Here is a 15,892-nt window from a genome sequence, read left to right as displayed (position 1 = left end):
CATGCCTCGTAAAAAAAATCTATTCATCAACAAGTGATATTTTTAAACCAATTCTAAAAATTCACCCAAAAAAGTCAACCGCAAGAACTGATAGATGCTACTAGCATGCTGCAACCGCTAGGCTAAAACCAAGTCGAAATCCAATATATCGAAAGGGATACACGAGAAGATATATGAAATTTGATTGTATCATTCACTTTGTTTTCCCTTGTTTTTCTATTATCTTTGTCAACAAAATAAGTACTCCTTAACTAATAAGTATATACTATTAAATAGTTTTGGTGTTTGATCACATGGCCCTTTTTTTTTCTGTAAACTGTACATGAATGCAAATAAACAAAGTTAAAAAGAAGCCCGTGAAAATGGTTTGGAAGAAGGACGAGCACTCCCTTGGAGGAGACCTAGGTCCAAGGAGATAGACAGCAAAGGCAAGACAAACACGTACTTTGGGTGTGAATATTAATTACGAAAAAGATTTCCAAACCTCAAAAGTTGAGATGGACGTATGCTTGTGTCTCACTCGAATGTGAGAAAAGAGTTGGAGTTAAAGCTGGAGATAGAAACTTTGCGTGCTTAGAATTGATTTGCAGAGCTTAAAAGCATGTAGCATTATCTTTTCACTTTTGCATATACTTACAGCAAAAATTTGAATGTTCAATTTTAAATTTAGAGTGGATGTTAAAGATCTTTTCGTCGTAGTTTATTTTTTTTAAGCCTTACCTTTTAGATCGTTAAGAATATGTATATAAGAGTTTTATTCATAAATTATTTTATATTTGTAAATATATTTTTTTATATCGTCAAAAATATGCATACAAGAGTTTGACACAATCACCTTAGGTTGCATTAACCAGCAGTTCACGGCAGCAATCATTACTGTCTCCAGCAACCAATCTCTTGGAATTTTTGCCTCTTCTTCCTTGCACAGCGCGCTAACAGATAAGTATAATAATGTGTTTAAAATACGTAATCATAATAAAATAATATGTTTAGAGGGAAGTAAATTTTAAACTCCGAGGGCATCACATATGCTCCAAACAGTTGTGAACTTTTTTCACAAAAAAAGACCGACAATATAGATGTTACTGTCCCATTTTCCAAAGGTCAAATGTGATCTACCATTGTTAAAAATGATAAATTACATTGCAAATGTAATGTACTTTTCATTTATCTTGTGGGGTCTGTTTCTTTGCGTGTGAATCGAATTTGATTTACGACTAGCAAAGTTCAAAGAAGCTGAGGAACCCCAGCCCCGAGAGCACAGCAAAGGTACATCTAGCAAAGGTGAGGACGAAGGACTTTTGGGGGTGCGAATGACTAGGCGATAGATTTCCAAACCTCAAAAGTAGAGATTGATGCTCTAAGGCCTCTTTCGAATCTACTCAAGCTTGTCGTGTGCTCTTTATGGTTTAACCTCGTATGATAACCTCACCGATTACTATTAAAACCTCACTTTTTTTACAGCAACTCATAACCCCTACCAAAACAATAGGAAATATGGAGAACCGAGCAAATTGTACACAGGAGATGAGAATATTGCATAGCCGTGGACGGCACCGAGCAAATTTACTATTTATCTTAACCGCACGTAATTGTGACAACTCGAAGATGCCAACAGCACTTGTGAATCAGATGTACCAGGGTGAAATGATGTTCATGTATGAAGACTGGCAACAAATACTTCAATTCAGGCCAACTAGGTCAAGTTCAAAGCTCAAACCATTTGCAAACGGCTCACAAAATCGCAATACATTCTTGTTTTAAGCAAGACGGTGACTGCAGTTTCAAGACATGTACATACTTTCTCGTGTCTGTGCAATCAACTCTATATATAGTAATGTAGAATGCACTGCTGTGCTCCCCTGGTCTCCTTGGGTTGAGATGATAAGAACCACAAATCTTCTATACAACCATCATATATAAAGCTGTTACAAAAAAAAATGAAATGAAAGATATTCTACAGTGTTTCTTACAAACAAACTCCCTGGCCCAAAATCCCATAAATAACCTCTTGCTTGGGGCCATCGAATTTCGTCGTACATCAGATTGGGAAGGGCAAGCTTACAAAAACCGCAAGGCGCTTCAGTATCAGCCGCTGAAACTACCAACTGCTGGGGTTTTCAGCTAAAAGCTAGAGAGGAACTGATGACTGATCAGTGTGCTATCGGGCTTGAATATTCAGGTCCACTCTCCGAAGAGGTTATGCTGGATGACCCTGCCGATGTCACATTGCTGTGTGAACCATTCCTTGTGGATTTTGGTTGGAGTTCCATTTCTCTTTGCCTCTCTGGGGCAGCAGGTCTCTGCCCCTCATCAGCTAATCTCTTCAGAATGTTCATTATTGTGGGAACGAATTTTGTGGACAGTGAAAGGAGGGCTGGAAGCTGCATACAACATTGTAGACATGAAGACAAGTATCATGTAAGATAATATTTAGGAGGCTTCAAATATATCATAATGGATATATGGCTTCAATACTCACGAATCCATTTTGGAACTCCTTGGCAATGTCTAGCTGTACCCACATGGCTTTTCCAACAAGGAAAACAACAAATATCACACCCAGGTAAAGCGGATTCCTGTCATCCAAGACAACTCAGTAAGGTCAAACGTGTAGATAGATCATCAAACATTCAAATATAACTAAGCAGACAGAGGAGAATACTTTAATAATGTCATGAACTCATTGAATCCAAGAATAGCCATTGCAGCAAGTGCCCATGGAGGTGGCAGCCAGTTGTTGTTCCTCTTATTTGCTTCCTGGTGAAGGAAACAGTAAAACACCATCATGTACAATCATACATCATTTTATACCTGATAGATTAAGCTCACTCTACAATATTTCAGGTAGCAAACCAAAATCGCAGATTGAGTTTGCAGAATTTTATCGAACACATCAAATATGTTGTCCAGATACCTGAGCAGCTATGGCCTGAGTAACAGTATATTCGGTTTCAGCCTTGAATTGTCTCCACAAAGATTTGCACTGGACAGGTGTAATTAAAGTCTTCTCCTCTGGAACCTGCTCGTACAGTGGCGTCTACTTAGCAAAAGATACGGTTTGTGCAGAAAATAAAGATAAAAACAGCGAGTTTCTTGGACACAAAAATGATAAATGTAAACATAGTACACAGTTTCCTTACCCTTTCCCACGAGCTGGAGGCAAGTGGATCAAACGATTGGATGCTCCTATCTGTAGTACCTGGCCTTGCTGTGTCAACTAGAGCAAGGGACAGTGTGTTCTCAATGTTGTCACTGTCCTCCTCCAATCGAATTGCAGCCATTGTAGAAAGCAATTTCATAGACTTGCACAGAGATAGAGAAGTTGATGAATTAGTTACGGAACCAATTCCTTTGTATTTCAAAGACACAGTATAAGCATTTGACATACAGCTGAGCGAGCAGTTTTAGTAATGGCTTTTATGTCCTCCTTCCCAGTCCATACTCTTGGCATTGAGTCAGCATCACGGCTGAATAGCGTTGAGAACCTGCGTGTTATTCATGAAATTAGTATATGAAAACATGTGTCATTTGAATCAGCATTTGGTGTGCAGTTCACCTATCCTTCATCCGAATCAAGACCCTTGCAGCTTCCTCTTTTGCCTTTGATTCAACAACAGTCCTTCCATGATTCTCCAGCTTTGAAAGCAATTCATTCTGAGTCGCTTCATCAAGTTCAAAAGATGCCATGGCAGACTCAAAACCTGAAACAGCAGATTTTGTCTCACGTTGAAGGAGTTTCCTAATTGCTGGCCAGGTTTCTTCACTGGCTGAATCTAGAAGAGCTTCAACTGGTTCTGCCAATGCTTTGGTAAGTTGCCCCTAAAATAACAGATCTCGAATTAGATAATGGCTTATTTTGTCTTATCAACTATATCAATCATTTGATTAGATAAGAATATCATCAGTGAATTATAATAGGGAGCAACCTCATATTTGGCACAAAGTTCAGATAGCTTTTTGGCACGAACTGATGCCACATGTGCCTCAATGTCACGCTTAAGCTTATCCTTAATTTTTGACGGGTCCCATTTCACTTGCTGGATAGCAGCATCTGTCAATGTATACAAATATATTGTCGTTATAAGATACTTTGTACATGCATTTCTGTAGAAGAGTGAACTGTAACATACAACATCCTCACGTAAGAGTTTACTCATAAATTCATGTTAGCTAACATTACAGTTGGTGTTTGGCAGGTGACTATTGCAGTACTTCAAATTATTAAATAGTGATAAATGTTTTGAAAAACAGAAAACATCAACAGCAAATCATCATTGTTTCATTCCGTAGTTCATATAGTCAACCACCATTTTCACATTCCCAATTTCATTCCTGCCGAAGCCGGGTGCCATTCTCATGCAAAAACAAGAATGTACCTGGCCTTTTTGAGGTACCAAAACTAGGTTTCAATGTTTCATAATGGCATAGAATCCATCAGGAAAATATCAAGTAGCCAGTATTGGGCTCTTGCGAACAGGCCTCTAGCTGAGTTGGTTAGGTCACGCTAGTAGCGCCCCTCAGGTCCTAGGTTCGGCTCCCCGTGAGACCAAATTTCAGGCTGGGGTTAAAAAAATCCCCTCATCTGTCTCACGCCAAAGCACAAGTCTAAGACCCATCCCAGGTCGTTCTCTGAGAAGGTCTTCTTATATGCTTAATGCCCAAGGACTGTCTTAACACCCCCCCCCCCCCCGGAGGTCGAGTATTGGGCTCTTGGCAGATGACTGGATCAAAACACATATTGCTTTTGGAGAGTTCACTTTATGACTTTTTAGTCTCGAAAGATGCCAACTGGATTGTTTTTCATGTTATAACAACCGAGGTAGTTCCCACTCCCAGTTAGGGCAATAAAACCAAAAGTACACAGGACTAAGTTACTCGTAACGAACATAGCTGCTGGTAACAAACATAGCTACAAGCCTACAACAGAGGATCACTATTCTCTAGTTAAAAAATTCAAAAAACATACCTTCAGATCCTTTATCAAACTTCCCCAAGAAAACTTTAGTACAGTCACGAGCAGCAACAGCAAAACCCTCAGTTTCTAGGGACTTGTCAAAGGACTCCTTGAATGCTTCTAAAGTTCTAGCCCGTAAATGATCCAAAAGATTTTGGTATGCAGGGTTGACAAGCTAAAAAGGAAACATTCAGACAAGAACAAGTCAAGATAATAAACAGCAACAAAAAATGTAAATGTACTAAGATGGAACTAGATTAATTAAACAATTTAATAGAAAATGAGACAGGATAAGTAAAATGTTTCTTTTCATTTTGAATAATATAACAAAAATAATATAGTGGGAAAATGAATACACAGCATTGTTCACAGATTTCATGTTAGATTTTCAGGTTCTGTAAAACATCTCTCTTCCACTAATATCAGAAAATATGGTAAGCAGTCATCGAGAAAGGAGCATCGTGACTTGTATTTGATTGTAAAGATGGAACTGATCATTACTGATTTTTACCATTGTAAAGATCTCAGTTGAAAAATATCATCGCAAGTGCCATTGACATGTTGGCCTAGGCCCCTTATGTCATTCTCACAAGTAATTGTATTATCCACTTCCAACTTCTTTCAGATCGAACCTACCTAATATTCTCTTCATTTTTGTATATATCACTTCCTATTTCAACTGTTGGTTGAACATCATGCACGAGGACAAAGGCAATTATAATGTGATAAAACAGCTAAAATGCCACCAACAAAAAAGCACATAGGAAGTATGGAGGAACCTGCAAAAGTTTAGACTCAAGTTGGTGCCTTTTCGAAGTTCTGACACCTTCATCAAAATAAATAGCCTCCATGTCATACCTGAAAGAGAGAGAAAAACATCACAGGCTTGTTATTACCTAGCAAACCAGGAAAAATTGCATTGTGATTTATATCCCAGTTTTATTTGAATCTTTAATATATTGTTTTGCAAAGATAATTGTTTGCGGTTTCACAGCTTTAAGATTGCTTAGTCATTTGCAAGCACCTAATCCATCTTGACAACAGAAGTTTGTTTCACAGCAAGAAAATGAACAAATAGCATCCAAATAAGGGCCAAGTCCTGGCTTCCAGTTACCAACAAACATGTGATTTGTTTTTGGCTTAGATAAAGTTGGTACGAATCGTCCTATGCGACTAGGAAAAACTGACGAGGCCTACATCAGCAAGTATCAATAGTACCAGCCAAGCCCCACAAGTTCTGTAAAGCTTGGGAATATCACAACCGGAATGAGAGCAGCATTGGTCAAAATATATTGACACTCACTCTGATAAGCATCTGTCAAGAAGGCTGCTGATCTTTTTCCCAAACCCAGGCACATAGTCATTTTGAACAGCCTCCTCAAATTGTTGCCATTCCTTTTAAAGAAAAAATACACATGGTATCAGCTGATTTCTTGAATCTATTTAAAACATAGAGCAAGCATAATATGTATTGTAATCACCTCATCATCTGTAAAACTGGCAATTTTCTCGTTACCAATTTCCTCGCAGCGTACAGTAGCGACCATAACCTGAATTAACGCACAAAAGATGTCAGTATGCATAATATCGATAACTCGAAACTGAAAGGGGCAAGGATGCTCACTTTATGTGCAGGTAGATCAAGGTCTTTATTCTCCTTAATGACCTTCCAAAATTGTTGTGAACTGAAAGAAAAACCAGATGCTGGGACGACCCCCCGCCGATCTCCAGCAAGTCCACCAGGAGCAATAGAATGTTGGAACCTATCTCTTAAACTGACAACCTTGATAAATTAATTTATTATCAGTCACAATTCTCAGAATATCGGTAACAAGCACAGGTTTCATAATTCACGTTCAGCGATACCAACCTGCTCTTTGAATAACTCCTCCTTTTCCTCATAACTGGAGAGGGCCACAACTTCAACCTGCATGGAAAGCACACTTGACACTAAGTACATATCTAAATCTATACTACTCTAAAAGAAGATAATGGTGGTGCCAGTGAATCCGCCATCCACCGACTATATTATATATTGTCTTACCAACTACTTCTTTAGGTATATAAAATATTTCAAAATAGTCCTATATGTTGGTTCTATTTTTTTCATCTCCAAAATACAAGTTCCGGACAATACTAACATGCATATAATTCATATTCCTCCATAGCAAAGCACGGGTATTTGGCTAGTAGAATATAACATTAAGAAGCAGAAAGATTGCATTATGGATTTTACATTGAAAAATTCACTCAGTGGAGTTTCCTTGTGAGCATGAGGTTTAGGGACACCATCCCATATCTGCAGCAAGACAAAAAGATTAATGTATTGAGAACAGAAGAAAGGTTAAGATGATAAGAAAAGGGTTATTAATTAAACACATACCTTCTGAATATCTTCCCTTAGGATAGGTTCAAGATTTTCCAAAGGTGTCTGGTGTAAACCAAAATGGACACATATTAGTTGCAGTACATGGATTTAGACCTGGAATGGAATAGTAGGATTGCCAGCGCTTGCTCAGGAAAGTAACATCCTAATGCACCCTAGCAAGCACTCACCTTTGATTTGTCACGAATAACAAACAACAATGTTGTTTTACGTGGACTGAACAACCTCATCATGACCTATTCATGTAGACAAAGGCACAAGGATATTATGGTATCTTCCATACCACTGAAGAATAGGAAACCAAAAAAGTAAGCTACATTATAGTATTAACAAACTGACTTGGAAAACAGTCTTCAAAAGAGGTTTGTTGGCAGCCTGTTCTCTACCAATATCATGACACCACCTATGGAAGAAAACAAATAAAAAAATCATTCATTTGCAGCTAGGAACTAATAGGTCCAACACACATTATCGGTAGAACTTACATATTGATCAACACAATATCTGAAACAGCCAAAGCAAACAATGCACTTTGTTTTTCAAAGGCTGTGTCATCCTGAAACAAAATAACTGAATTAGACAGTAGGTTCTGAAGCGAAAGTTCAATAACAAAAGAACTAGCAGTAAAGTGCCTTGCCATCATGTATTTTAACCCCCGTCACACAAAACACCTACTTTTGTGACAATTTCGTTTAACACGATCTTTTAAGATATTGTAGCATAAGACATATAGTATGTACACGAGGCAGTTCACTGATATTAAGGTTCATGGACCAAAAGTCCTAGTTGTGCCATTTTCTGTTTACAGTTAAGTCAAAACCAATGGCAGGAAGGTAGGCAAAATGGCAAATCATCGATGCTAGTGTTTTATGAGACTTGGGGTCAAAATACGCAGCGTGTGCAATTTACTCCACAAACAACAAACATCTCATATCCCTGATGCCTATTAGCAGTTGAAAGAATCAATGTGAGAAAATTTCAGGTTAATCTTGTTGACTTATATGATGAAGCCAAAATGCAAAGTACAGTACTAAGATTATTTTGTAAGCTATACCTTCACAAGCTACACCATTACATATCTACATGAAATACAATTCAGAAGAAATATGCCAATATGAAATCAATGGAGGGTTAGGTTTATTAGCCTTTTAGACTGGTAATTGGACACATCCTGCTAGTACAGGACACTCCTTAACTCAGAACTATGAGATACATAAAAGCTTTGTTTCAACAAACAATATGTTGGAAAACAAAATGTGAAGTGTGGGTCTCTCACACTAATATTGGCATCTACACCATTCAACAATAGATCAGGTAAAATATTTATTTTGTACTTACCTCTCCCCTCTCTCGGCCATCAGTCCCTTCCAAATCCATCACAAGGGTACATGGTTCAATATTATGGGCCTTCGCCAACCATATACCTTTTGTAGTCTGCGACCTGAAAAATTCACAAAGTGGTAGTGAACTTGATAAGAACAAGAATCAATTCCACCAAAACCAGTAAAGTTTCTACCGAGAAATGGAATGAACTACAAAAGAATAAGAACGTGCCTTCCTTTAAAAGCATCCATTTCCCTAAAATTGGTTCTGAAAAGATGATTTAAAAGTGTACTCTTTCCTGGAAAATATAAAAGAGAATTGATGAACAATGGTGCAGGGATAAAATATAGTATTCAATAAAAAGAGAGAGAGAAATGATGGAAGGAAAAAAGACAACATACCACTACTTTGCGGACCCATTATTGACACGACAGCGTATGAAAGCCCACATTCAGCCATTTTAACTTCCTTCATGAAGTTCTCCAATCCAGAAACATTGAATACTCCATCTCCGTCAATAAGCTGTGTTGAATAACAGGCATCCATTTCTGAAAGACAAGTATTAAAAAAACAACTAGTAAGCTCTTGAGTGAAAATGATATGACCAAAAGCAAATAGACCATAATTCCAATGCATAATGCCTGTGGGATTATTGCAAGAACCAAATGGTGGAAAACTGCTTGGCTCGCGCAAGATATGCAAAAAATACGTAGTGCTTAAGTAAACTGCTTGGCTCACGCAAGACATGCAAAAATATTTAGTGCTTAAGTGAGAACAAGTTGTACAGCAGGGCATGCACACACACTTGAGAGTGTAGAGTCAAGATGCTGATTCGACAACATATCATTAAAATACTATCATCATGAAGGATTCCATTGCAAGAAACCGACTGAAATATTGAAACAACGAGCATTAAATGGGGGAGACAGCTGTATGAAGTGCCATTTTTACTTAGCGTACTTAAGGGGGGCAAATTGATGGATGCATGATTCCCTTTGGTTGGGTGCTCTATGTACGAGAGCATACTACAATTATTATTACAGATAGCACACTGCACAGCCTCGCATCCAACCACCCGGGTGATACAACTTGTTACCGTAAGCACGAATCACTCAACGGAATCGCCGTAACTGGTTTTCTACGGCAACTTAGAGTGATAGTGCCACCCCCCAAGCATCATTAACCCTAGCCAAATCGTACGGCTCCGGAGATCACGAATCGAGCTTCCAAAAAAAGCTCGAGCTTTTCCGGCCGATCCAGCGGGCGATCCAAGCGAGCGCGGCGAGCTCCGGGTCGATTCGAGCTCCAATCCCCCCCACCCCCAACCCTAAACCCAAAAACCGCACGGGGACCCACCCGGCCGAATCAGCCGCCCGCCGCCACGACCCCGCCGTCGATCCGACCACCCCCGCCGCAGCGACCCACCGCGAAAAACGCGAGGGGGGGGGTCAGAACCAGCAACGGGGGAATCCAAATCGGAGCCCGGGGAGGAGGAGGGCGCAGCGCCGCGATCCAGGTCGGCGGCGGCGTCGATCAGATCAGGAGGGAGAAGGGAGAGAGGCATAGGTATAGCCACGAGGGAAGGAGGGAGAGAGAGAGAGAGACCCGCACCTTGGGAGACGGCGCCCCGGGGACCCCCCGACCTCCCGCGGCGGTCGGCGTCGGCGGGTGATGGGAGAGAGGAAAGCGAGGGGGGCAGGAGAGGAGAGGAGAGGGAAGGAGAGGAGAGGGGAGACGCGAGGAGCACGAAGGTGGAGGCGATGATGGGCTTTTTATTTGGGAACTTGCTAATTGTAATTTTCGAAAAGGGCGATGAGCTTTCTTTTTTATTATCAGTTATTTGGTTTGATTTGGATCTCATCTCGTTGATTTGGCAAGGGAACACGAAAATCTCTCAAAATCAAATTAAAAAAGTACTTAGTTGACGTAATTCAGCAGCATTAAATATATATATATATTTTTTGATGAGAAATTAAAAATATATTTTATAAAGATGAGATGATAAATTTTTATATTAAAACTTTTTAAAATATAGTTTGATAACAGGAATCAAATATAAAAAAAGTCTAGGAGTACACTATTTCGTGGTTGGACGGTAGAGAGATTATCCAACCGTTGGAATAAATGTGATTGCGAAACATTTGATTGATTTATTTATTTATTTTTAGCATGTTAATTTTGTGTCAAATTTTTAATGTTAAAATACAGCCCGGGGCGTACCATATATTTGTTTTTTTAAAGACTCGCCCTTATACGGAGTATCTGTTGAGAATTGAGATGCATGCGTGGGAAATATTGGAACTTTAATCCGTATATATTATACATGTATTTGCATCAGCGGGGTGACGTGGCATGGACCCAGTTCCACCGACCTTAATGACATTATAAGCCACAGGGGAGGAAGCAAGGATAGACGGGATCCCCTGCGGCGTCTCGGCCGTACGCTGTAGAGTGTATAGGCCATAAGGCTACAAGAATTATACGATCTGGTAGGAGGAATGATGGCGTACTTTTAACCAAATATATAATATAGTTTGGACCAGGATTTCCAGCACTCAATAGGTGTGGTTACGGACTTGGAACAAGGCTAATAATATAGCCAACAAGTTGGATATAAGACTTTTTCATAGTTTTTTCTTAGCCCACCCATATACTAGTTAGCTCTTCATTATTAATACAGGGCCCACATATCACTCTCATAGAGTTTCTTGGTTCATGTGCCCAATCTGGCTACAAGCTAACAGCCTGTTTACACTCTCTCTCATCCCTTCTCTACTCCACATAAGCATATAGCCAGCTTATAGCATGCTATTATACTTGCTCTTATACTTAATGTTAATGACATCAGCATTAAGCTGGTTTAAGACGAACGTTTTTTTTCTACTTATATTTAATATTTATAAACCAAATTTTAAATTTAGAGTGACTTAGTGTATTTTACCGTATATTTTTCATTATAACATTTAGATAAAATAAGTATATAAAAATTTTATTTATAAATTATTTTTCATTTGCAATTACGATCATCCAAGTAATCACCCCCAAAAAGAGGCCAAAACCGATGGTAGGTAAGTGGTTCTTTTGAAATACTAGTAGATTGCTGAAGACGTATTATTGAAATATCATGGTGTGTTTTATCCTATGTGAAATTAAATCTATAAATGCTTGACTTTTATGTGTTTAGGTGGTTTCAAGGGAAATTATGAGATTTTTGAGATTAAATGTTGCTTAAATTAGAAAGAGTTTGTCTTATAAAGTTGAGGTATATGAATTTATTTCGTACAAATCTGATTGTGATCGTTCATCAAAACAATTTCCAGGACTCCTTGAGAAGAAACGAGTACAAGAAAAATACAAAGCATGCGCAAAACAAATTGTTACAAGAAACTAAAAGGTACAATAATTAGCATTTGGATATAGATACGTAAAGGGAAATTCTCATAAGCTGTATCTCATCTTAGATTTCCTTCCAAGTCCTAGTGGTTAAGCATTTGGTAAAATTAGGACCCACGTAATATTACCTCTGTTCCATTACAGAATGTTCTAGATTTTTTATAAGTTCATATGAATGCTAATTAATCTAGAAAAATATATATATATAGAAAACATTAATTTAATAAATCTATGTATAACTATAATATTTTATAATATAAAATGGATGGAATAACATAAGGATTAAACAAAAACACATCAAGAGCCAAACCCAACACAATTCCTACGTAAACATTTGTTTTTAATATATCATAAGGAAATCTTCAAGAGGAGTAAGCTACATGTTTCACGAGAAGACAAAAGTAGCACTCATTCTTTTGAGTAAATTGGGGTCATTTTCTTGCTTTTTTTATGAAAAAGTCAAACAACATATTTACAAATAAAAAATAATTTATAAATAAGTTTTTATCTATGTGTTCTTAGCGATCTAAAAATAAATATTAAAAAATAAAGTGCGATGAATAAACATTAAAATTAGTTTAAGGTTAAAAATTAAACATTTAACTTATAACATAAACAGAACCGAAAATACGAGCCGAAAAGACGAGGTGACTGACTCCAAACAAGACCAGGTTACGTCTTTCGCACATTTTCTTTCAACAATTCACTGGTAGCACTAGTACTAGTAACTGTACTACTTTTAACAATAATAACAACAGCGTTAAAAAAAATCGATCTGTCTATTAAATCACGCGTACTAATCATTTCTTCACGCTCATGCTTGTAAGCAAATTTTGAAATAGATATTGTGGGGGTTTTCATCATATCATACTATGTTCCTTTCACGGTATAATATTTTCTAGCATGGTTTAAATTTGTATAGATAATAATATATCTAGACATATATACAAAATATATAAAATAGTTCGTAAACGAATAAAGGCAAGATTAAAAAGTATACCGTATGAAACAAAAGGATTAGTTTATTTTATAACATTTATTTCTAAAATGATGCAAACATGTATATAAAATTTTTGCCATAAATTATTTTTTAACTACAAATATATATTGTTTTGTTTATACTTATTATTCTATATGAGCATTTGCACCCACCGGGTTTCGTCACCTCCATGGCTGGTCACTGGCCAGTTCATGGTTCCTGACGACGATCCGTTAATTCCAATGTACTACTAAATGGAGCACCCCAAGATCGCTCACAGAATCACACTCACATAGCAATGCACAGAAAATCCCAGGGTGCGTGTCGCGGCACCGCGACGTAGGGAGAGAGCGCCCGTCGATGACAGATGGGCCCCACTCCGACCGGGGCCCACCCGTCAGCCGTGCGCAGCCAGAAATGTGTATAAATAAATAAAAAAACGTGACGAGAAAAGGAGGAAAAAAAAAGAAGAAGAAGACGCGTTTGGGTGGCGGAATTTGTTTGGCATGAGGAAAAGATCGGGGTCGTTGGGCGGGAGGAGAGCCGAAAGCAGGTGGCCAGCCGCCCACGGGATGACGTGTCAAGGGCCAAGCTAGCTCGCCTCCTTTTCCGACCTTGCTTTGGACAAGAAGAGCCTGCCTGTCTAATCGAATCATCAACAAGATTATTTTTCTTCTCTTTTAGAACAATGGCGGTGCATATAAATAGAGAGATGGAGGGATCTGCATGCTCATATTTACGTTTTTGTTTATATAAATTTAGTACTTTAAATTTGAGTTGATTTTGAGAGGTTTTTTTTATCATATTATTTTTTACTCTTGTTTTTTTATCGCTAAGAACCCGTATATAAATTTTTATTCATAAATTATTTTCTGTTTATAAATACGTTGTTTGCCTATTTTTTATTTGAAAAGTAAAAAAAGATAACCCCCTCACCCAAACAGCTAAGATATACTACTATGCCCTGTTTGTTTCTTCTGCTCCCTACTTTAAAAGTATATATATATTACAAGGGAATTATTTTGGGATAACTAAGTTTTGAATTTTTATGGTCAATTTTTTCTAAACTATTAAACAATATATTCAGTATAAAAATTATATAAAATATTTTCATCTAATCTTTTAAAGAAAAAATTTTTAACTCTTCTGATAATTTCAATCATTTATATCTATTTATAGTTATTATAAATATCATATAATCCACAATTCTAAAATCAGCGGAAGAAAAAAAAACACCACACATGAATAGGAGAAGTGGTCATTGATCATCAGCCGTAGTTGCAAAATGGATGGCATGATCAGCTGTCCGAATGATTACATAGATAGATCTCGAGCGATTAATGATTGAAACCAACCCTTTTGACCACCCCCATAAAAGCCAACGGTAGATACATATATAAATAAAATCTATCTGGCCTGGTCACCAAAGAGCTGCAGAGATGAGAGATCATGAGATGAAACAACTTTTGATGACGGGTATTAATTACTGTCAGGGGAGGGACCATACAATCCATCCATTTTTCCCATCATATGTCCTTGCTGCATAAAATATGCTTGGTAATCATCTCTCTTTGCTCTTAAGCCTTTGATCTCGACGTTACCTGGGGCCTAATATAATAATATTATTACTGTCTCCGTCCCTAAATGTTTAACATCGTTTGACTTTTCTATATACACTTGACCATTTGTTTTATCCAAATTTTAATATGTAAAGCTCTATATATATGCATAAAAGTATATTTAACAATAAATGAAATAATATAACAATAATTAATAATTATGTAAATTTTCTGAATAATACTGATAGTCAAACGTGTATAAAAAAGTCAACGGCGTCAAACATTTAGAAACCGAGGGAGTATTACCCATTAGTACTATGTTAATTAGTGTAAGTTGTGGTGATCATGGTTAAGCAAAAAAAAAAAGGCTTTGACCAGCGAAGGCTAATTAAGCTTTAAAAAAAAACATGCGGTCAAGCAGGGCACGCGCACGTAGCGTGCGTATGCAGGGCAGGCCGGTCAAACCCAAAGGCTGGAGACATTCGTCGTCCATTGCTTCGGCATTCGGTTTCCCTTATGTCCCATTTTAACGACCTGGAATAATGCGTAAAACCTTCGAGATAGTATCTGGTTAATTTAGAATTATTGCCTACTATATATTCATGTTGATATTATAAGACTGACAATATTTATTAATTTATGGGTATCGATTAATTTGATCTTTTATTTCATTAGATTGTACTATAGAATAGGACAAAATGATTTGTTTGTATTTCTACGTTATAATGCATGGAAGGGGTTATATTATAAATTTACATCATACATACGGAAGCGCGAGAGATTAGGGATAAAGCAAGAACTAAAAAGTGGGGCGTAGGGAGGAATCTTATTGTCACCGTGTGTTCCATAATCTTCCTCGTGACGTTCCATATTCATGCACAATAAGTTAGGTTAATATTTGGTTAAAGTGAAATACAAAAGTACTATGCATCATCAACATATTATACCATAAATTTATCATATGTAATAATAAAAGAAATTAGTTTAGTATGAAATTTTTGTGCTTATACGTTTAGCTGCCAAAAAAGATAAAGACGAAAAGTATAAAAAAGACGAAATACCCTCTAAATCAATTCTGTGGTGAATATTTTAAATTTAAAATTTGACTAACTTGTAGCCACGGGGCAAGCAAGCCGTCTACCTCTAACCAATGCTTTTATTCTATTTTTACGATACACGTAGATTTGGCTTTAATGCCACACATATTTATTCATGTACAAGGTACGAAGCCCATCCAATTCACCCAAAGTCTAAAACAACTAATACAACATAATGTACTGCTCACACTTGTCTAC

At 37.5% G+C, this 15,892-nt stretch overlaps 1 protein-coding gene across 1 annotated transcript; it reads right to left on the bottom strand.

Moving 5' to 3' along the window:
- Window positions 1–1,722: 1,722 nt before the first annotated feature.
- Window positions 1,723–10,377, bottom strand: LOC102715063 (protein ROOT HAIR DEFECTIVE 3). Its single transcript, XM_006644241.2, has 23 exons — window positions 10,278–10,377; window positions 9,068–9,214; window positions 8,898–8,964; window positions 8,682–8,784; window positions 7,829–7,899; window positions 7,683–7,746; window positions 7,514–7,579; window positions 7,341–7,388; window positions 7,194–7,256; window positions 6,828–6,884; window positions 6,582–6,740; window positions 6,439–6,507; window positions 6,261–6,352; window positions 5,737–5,815; window positions 4,970–5,132; window positions 3,930–4,054; window positions 3,560–3,822; window positions 3,392–3,488; window positions 3,144–3,305; window positions 2,918–3,022; window positions 2,666–2,760; window positions 2,483–2,579; window positions 1,723–2,384 (listed from the first exon to the last, which is right to left on the bottom strand). The coding sequence occupies exons 2-23, from the start codon at window positions 9,210–9,212 to the stop codon at window positions 2,154–2,156; spliced, it is 2,421 nt and encodes an 806-aa protein (XP_006644304.1). The 5' UTR covers window positions 9,213–9,214; window positions 10,278–10,377; the 3' UTR covers window positions 1,723–2,153.
- Window positions 10,378–15,892: the final 5,515 nt, after the last annotated feature.

Source organism: Oryza brachyantha, chromosome 1, assembly GCF_000231095.2.
Source record: "Oryza brachyantha chromosome 1, ObraRS2, whole genome shotgun sequence".
In the NCBI taxonomy this organism is placed as follows: domain Eukaryota; kingdom Viridiplantae; phylum Streptophyta; class Magnoliopsida; order Poales; family Poaceae; genus Oryza; species Oryza brachyantha.
Note: the sequence above shows the minus strand (reverse complement) of the source record. Positions and strands in the feature narration are given on the sequence as shown.